The following is a 6,455-nucleotide window of genomic DNA, read 5'->3' on the forward strand; positions in this document are numbered from 1 at the left end:
ATACCCACCTAAGTTCTATCATTAACATCTCACTGAACTTGCATGAACAAAAAGGCTGGAATAATGTAAGGTGTGAACCATATGGGGAAAGAGTGTTCGAGGACACAGAAAGATAGTGTAAAGGCCCTAAAGTCTGAATGAGTTTGGTGTATTCAAGGAACAGCCAAAAAGCAAAGGTGATTGGATCAAAGTAAATAAGGGAGGCGTGCATGAGGAGATGAAGCCACAGAGGTAGGTAAACGATGTAGGTACCATTTGCTTTGTAAGGACTCCAGATTTTATCTTGGGTGTGACGGAAAGCATAAGAGGATGATGAGTAGGAGAAATGGATGATCTCACTCATATGACAGAATAGGGTGCAGATGGGCAAGACTGGAAACAGAACAGTCAAAAAGCTATTGCAATAGTTTCAGGCCAGCAGTATCTGTGGAAGTCGTCTGTCTCTGAATTCTGAGTAGGCTCAGAATATACTTTAAAGGTGGAGCTGACAGAATTTCCTTTTGGGTTGAATATGGTATGAGAAGAAAAGAGGGAGGCAAAGCTGACTTCTGGGAATCTTTGGAGCTAGAGCAGGCTGGGTTAGCTGGTGTGAGAGGCTTGGTGACAATAGCAGAGCGGGGTTCTAAAAAGGTTCTAAAACTTTCTCCAAAGCAATTCCAATCCTCACATCAGAAAGAGCAAAAACCCAAGGCAAATGGGAATACGTGGGAGGGTGCAGAGGGGGGGCAAGATTCAGCCTGGATGGAAAAAGTCAGGATTCTACAAAATCTCTTGTTGGAAGAGAATTCCTTGGGATGATAGAAAAAGACTCTGGCTTCTCTGGGAAGAGAGAGTTTGGACTGGATTCATCTCACTTCCAAGGATAGCTAAATCCATTAACAACAAATGTATGCATAGATGTATCACTTCCAAGGATAGTGAGATGTCTCACTTCCAAGGATAGCTAAATCCATTAACAACAAATGTATGCATAGATGTATCTGTGTCCCTTATGTGAACACATAGTTTTTTAGTTTCCTTTATCTAATTTTGTGCGGAGGCTTGATTACCTTACATCTAAAATTTGTGTCATCTCCTTGCTGATATGCTTCCAACATCTCTTCATTTATAAATTCTTTACAATACTGCCCACTTACTTGTCTAAACCAGTGCTTGTCAAATAACCATGAGGAAGGACCAGTTTCTAAAATCTTACCCTGTCGTGGACTGATATATTTGTGGAAGACAACATAGCTACCCAAAAGAGTGGAATTAGGGACACATGGGTGGCTCAGTGGTTGAGCGTCTGCCTTTGGCTCAGGGCGTGATCCTGGAGTCCCTGGATTGAGTCCCACATCAGGCTCCCTGCATGGAGCCTGCTTCTCCCTCTGCCTGTGTCTCTCTCTGCCTCTCTCTCTCTGTGTCTCTCATGAATAAAAAAATTTTTAAAAAGAGTGGAATTTAAAAAAGCATTACAAAGTACAAGCCCAGTTGTTTAATTATTAGATCGACTGACATAAAATTACTGTCAGATTGCTGTAAAAATTTCTAAGAACAAGAGACCTGAGTGGCTTAGTTGGTTAAGTGTCTGACTCTTGATTTCAGCTCAGGTCATGATCTCAGGGTTATAGGATCCAGTCCCATGTTGGGCTCCTTGCTCAGCGGGGAGTCATGGAGATTTTCTCCCTCTCCCTCTGCCCTTCCTCTTCCCATTATTTCTCTCAAATAAGTAAATAAATCTTAAAAAAAAAAAAAAAAGTTCCTAAGAGCTTACTCTTAATTTCTGTACTATTTTGCCCCAGATTCTGATTAGCAGTGGCATAAACCACTCTCATCTCAAAAGTCCCATTATCTCTTAAGCCAAATATAAACTTCTCACCATTGTCCTCTAAACCCTCCCAGTTATCTTAGACTTACCTGTCTCTAGCCTATCTACCTTCCTTTCCCTCCCACATAAGCTACTGGGTTTTGTTTTGTTTTGTTTTGTTTTTTTTATATTTTTTATTGGAGTTCAATTTGCCAACATATAGCATAACACCCAGTGCGCATCCTGTCAAGTGCCTCCCTCAGTGCCCATCAACCAGTCACCCCAACCCCTTGCCCACCTCCCTTTCCACCACCCCTTGCTCGTTTCATAGAGTTAGGAGTCTCTCATGTTCTGTCACACTCACTGATATTTCCCACTCATTTTCTCTCCTTTCCCCTTTATTCCCTTTCACTATTTTTTATATTCCCCAAATGAATAAGAACATATAATGTTTGTCCTTCTCTGATTGACTCACTTCACTCAGCATAATACCCTCCAGTTCCAACCACGTTGAAGCAAATGGTGGGTATTCTTCATTTCTAATGGCTGAGTAATATTCCATTGTATCCATAGACCACATCTTCTTTATCCATTCATCTTTCGATGGACACCGAGGCTCCTTCCACAGTTTGGCTGTTGGAGACATTGCTGCTATAAACATTGGGGTGCAGGTGTCTTGGCATTTCACTGCATCTGTATCTTTAGGGTAAATCCCCAGCAGTGCAGTTGCTGGGTCATAGGGCAGTTCTATTTTAACTCTTTGAGGAACCTCCACAGTTTTCCAGAGTGGCTGTACCAGTTCACATTCCCACCAACAGTGCAAGAGGGTTCCCCTTTCTCCACATCCTCTCCAACATTGGTTGTTTCCTGTCTTGTTAATTTTCACCATTCTCACTGGTGTGAGGTGGTATCGCATTGTGGTTTTGATTTGTGTTTCCCTGATGGCAAGTGATGCAGAGCATTTTCTCATGTGCTTGTTGGCCATGTCTATGTCTTCCTCTGTGAAATTTCTGTTCATGCCTTTTGCCCATTTCATGATTGGATTGTTTGTTTCTTTGCTGTTGAGTTGAATAAGTTCTTTATAGATCTTGGATACTAGCCCCTTATCTGATAGGTCATTTGCAAATATCTTCTCTCATTCTGTAGGTTGTCTTTTAGTTTTGTTGACTGTTTCTTTTGCTGTGCAGAAGCTTTTTACCTTGATTGATTCCCAATAGTTCATTTTTGCATTTGTGTCCCTTGCCTTCATAGATGTATCTTGCAAGAAGTTCCTGTGGCCAAGTTCAAAAAGGGTGTTGCCTGTGTTCTCCTCTAGGATGTTGATGGATTCTTGTCTCACATTTAGATCTTCTATCCATTTTGAGTTTATCTTTGTGTATGGTGTAAAAAAATGGTCTAGTTTCATTCTTCTGCACGTGGCTGTCCAATTTCCCAGCACCATTTATTGAAGAGACTGTCCTTTTTTCAGTGAATAGTCTTTCCTGCTTTGTTGAATATTAGTTGACCATAGAGTTGAGGGCTCATTTCTGGGTTCTCTATTCTGTTCCATTGATCTATGTGTAAGCTACTGCTTTTTAACTCATTCCTTTTTGCCTTTGTTTACCCAGTGCATCCTGAATAGGTCTCACAGTTATTGTCCTTAGAAAGTTTTCCAAGGACAAATTTACCGAATCTTTATGCCTTCCGCATTTGTATTTTCTTAAATTGGTACAAATTAATATTATTTACATTATTTTCTTTGTTGGAGCATAAGTTGCTTCAGAGTAAAGTCAGATTTTTATCACAAATTTAAAAATGTCTCGAATATAGCCAAATAGATATAAAACAATAAAAAGTATGTAAGCAATTACTTGTCTAAGAGCATGTGTGCATGTGAAGATAAAGTCCTGATGTCTATGTAAATGCTGTCTTTTACTATGGAAATTTGCAGTCATCCCTTTTCTCCCATACCCTGCTTTCTTTTCCTACTAGGCTTATCTTCATTAACTCTGGACCCTAAAACAGCTCACCCAAATCTGATGCTCTCCAAAAATCGAACCAGTGTGTGGCATGGTGACATTAAGCAGGTAATGCCTGATGATCCAGAGAGATTTGACTCAAGTGTGGCTGTGCTCGGCTCAAAGGGCTTCACATCTGGAAAGTGGTACTGGGAAGTAGAAGTAGCAAAGAAGACAAAATGGACAGTTGGAGTCGCCAGAGAATCTATCATTCGGAAGGGCAGCTGTCCTCTAACTCCTGAGCAAGGATTCTGGCTTTTAAGACTCAGGAACCAAACTGACCTAAAGGCTCTGGATTTGCCTTCTTACAGTCTGAAATTGACTAACAATCTCAACAAGGTGGGCATATACCTGGATTATGAAGGAGGGCAGGTGTCCTTCTATAATGCTAAAACCATGACCCACATTTACACCTTTAGTAGCACTTTCATGGAGAAACTTTATCCCTATTTCTGCCCTTGCCTTAATGATGGTGGAGAGAATAAAGAACCCTTGCATATCTTACATCCACAGTAATTAGTCATACTGTTGTATAAATTCAGAGCATTATTAAAGAGGTATTGAAATAGTTTACCAATCTCACTGGTTTCTCTTCCCAGTTTATGGGGAACTCTGGAATAATGAATTCCAGGATTCACAAACTAAATTCCACTTTCAATGTCATAAGTGGATTTCACTGGAACTTTTTAAGATGTCCTTCCAATTCTCTGGGGTCTTCTATGACACAGAAGCCACTCTTCACAAGAATGATCATTATGCTATTGTTACCGGAGCAAACTGCAACTTCAGTTTGTAATGCTTGAAAACCCTTTTTAAACGTAGCCAGAAATTTCATTATGCTGTCACTATTCTCAGCACAAGACTCGTAACAGATAAATTTTCAGATGTGTACTCTTCTTCCTATTTACCTTTTAAAAATTTTGCACCACATTTATTTTCTAGAATGTGTTGCTGTCATTTAAAAAAATTGTTCAGAGATTTACAGAAAAAAATAGGAAATCATCTGGGCTAGTTTATAATTTTGTCTTAAATTCTCTCAAGATACTTTTTAGTCCAGCAAATCTAACTCTCTCAGTCTCTTTCTCTTGCTTTATTTGTCTACAGAGGTACTTGTTTTTCTGTATTCAAATATATTTAAGTATTTCAGTCTACTTTTCACTATGTCCTTTTCATTCTTCCTGCCTATAATTTAACTCTCAGTATTTTTCATCTTGTCCTCTCTGGTATAATTATCCTCCGGCGTGTTCCTTCTAAGTCTAAAGTTCTTAGTATCATTTATCTCAGCAGTACCCTTGATGAACCATCCCTTCTTTTCCTTCGAAGTCCCATCTAACTGAGCTTCATTCTTTATATCTAATAGGGTTTTTAGAGGGAGAGGGTAATTATTTAGGACCTGCAGCACTAGCCGTTTAAAATTATAATCAGCATAGCTCATTGGTAGGTTAAAAGCCTACTATCTTATCTATCATAATGGAAAAGATGCACACATACGATGGGGAATATTCCTGTAGTGTTGGCATATAGAATATACAAATATTTATAGCTGCTGATTTGGGTAACAGCGATGACAGATTATAGCTACTTTTAAGGAATTACTTAAAAAAAATAAATTTGGGGCGCCTGGCTGGTTCAGCTGGTAGAACATGTAACTCTTGATCTCGAGGTTGTGATTTTGAGCCCCACATTGGGCATGGAGACTACTTTTAAAAAAATAATAAATAAGTTGTGTATCTTTAAATAAATAAATAAATTCACTTCAATCGGAATGTAATGACTTGTTTTATGCCTGAAACCTTGTTAGATATTTTGAAGGATATAGAAGAAGCATAAAAAGAAAAAATGGCTCATTTGGAGAGATTTTTTTTTTTAAATTAAAGATTCATTCATTCATTCGAGACACACACAGAGAGGCAGAGATACAGGCAGAGAGAGAAGCAGCCTCCCTGCAGGGAGCCTGATGCAGAACTCCATCCCAGGAAACCAGGATCATGACCTGAGTCAAAGGCAGATGTTCCCTGGGTGGCTCAGCGGTTTGGCACCTTCCTTTGGCCCAGGACTCCATCCTGGAGTCCTGGGATCGAGTCCCACGTCAAGCTCCCTTCATGGAGCTTCCTTTTCCCTCTCTGCCTGTGTCTCTGCCTCTATGTCTATCATGGATAAACAAATAAATCTTTTTTTTTTTTTAAAGGTAGATGCTCAACCACTGAGCCACCTCATCTGGGGAGACTTAACTTCAATTTCTTGGACCTCACCCAAGACCAATTACGTAAAAATCTCTAGCCGGTGGGGCCTGGGCATTTGTAGTTCTAAAAGCACTCAGGTGATTTTAATGTGCAGGTAGGGCAGAAAACCACTGAACTAAAGGAACTGTTTTTTTAACCTTTTGCAAGAAAATTTCAAATTTACAGAAAAATTATATATTTGTATGATAAACTCTTCTGTACTCTCCACACAGATTTATCAATTATTAACATTTTGCCACATTTTCTTATTCTCTCTCCCCCACATCCACCCTATATGATTTTGTGTGTAATGCATAGCTATGGCTAATGTTATTTTTGCTGAACCACTTCAGATTAAGTTACAGGCATTATGATTCTTATTCCTAAATACTTCAGTGAGTATCTCCTAAGAACCAAGATGCTCCTTCTTTTTTTTTAAGTAAGCTTTAA

The 6,455-nt window shown here is 39.3% G+C and overlaps 1 protein-coding gene across 1 annotated transcript in view; it reads left to right on the forward strand.

The window, feature by feature from the left end:
• Positions 1 to 5,543, forward strand: part of TRIM69 (tripartite motif containing 69) — a 57,701-nt gene extending 52,158 nt beyond the window's left edge. Inside the window, exon 7 of the mRNA XM_025998367.2 lies at positions 3,758 to 5,543. Within this exon, the coding sequence (XP_025854152.2) occupies positions 3,758 to 4,299 (542 nt within the window). The 3' untranslated portion in view covers positions 4,300 to 5,543. The remainder of the gene's footprint in view (positions 1 to 3,757) is intronic.
• The last annotated feature ends 912 nt before the right edge of the window (positions 5,544 to 6,455 follow it).

The sequence above is a fragment of the Vulpes vulpes genome, chromosome 15 (assembly GCF_048418805.1).
Source record: "Vulpes vulpes isolate BD-2025 chromosome 15, VulVul3, whole genome shotgun sequence".
NCBI lineage: Eukaryota > Metazoa > Chordata > Mammalia > Carnivora > Canidae > Vulpes > Vulpes vulpes.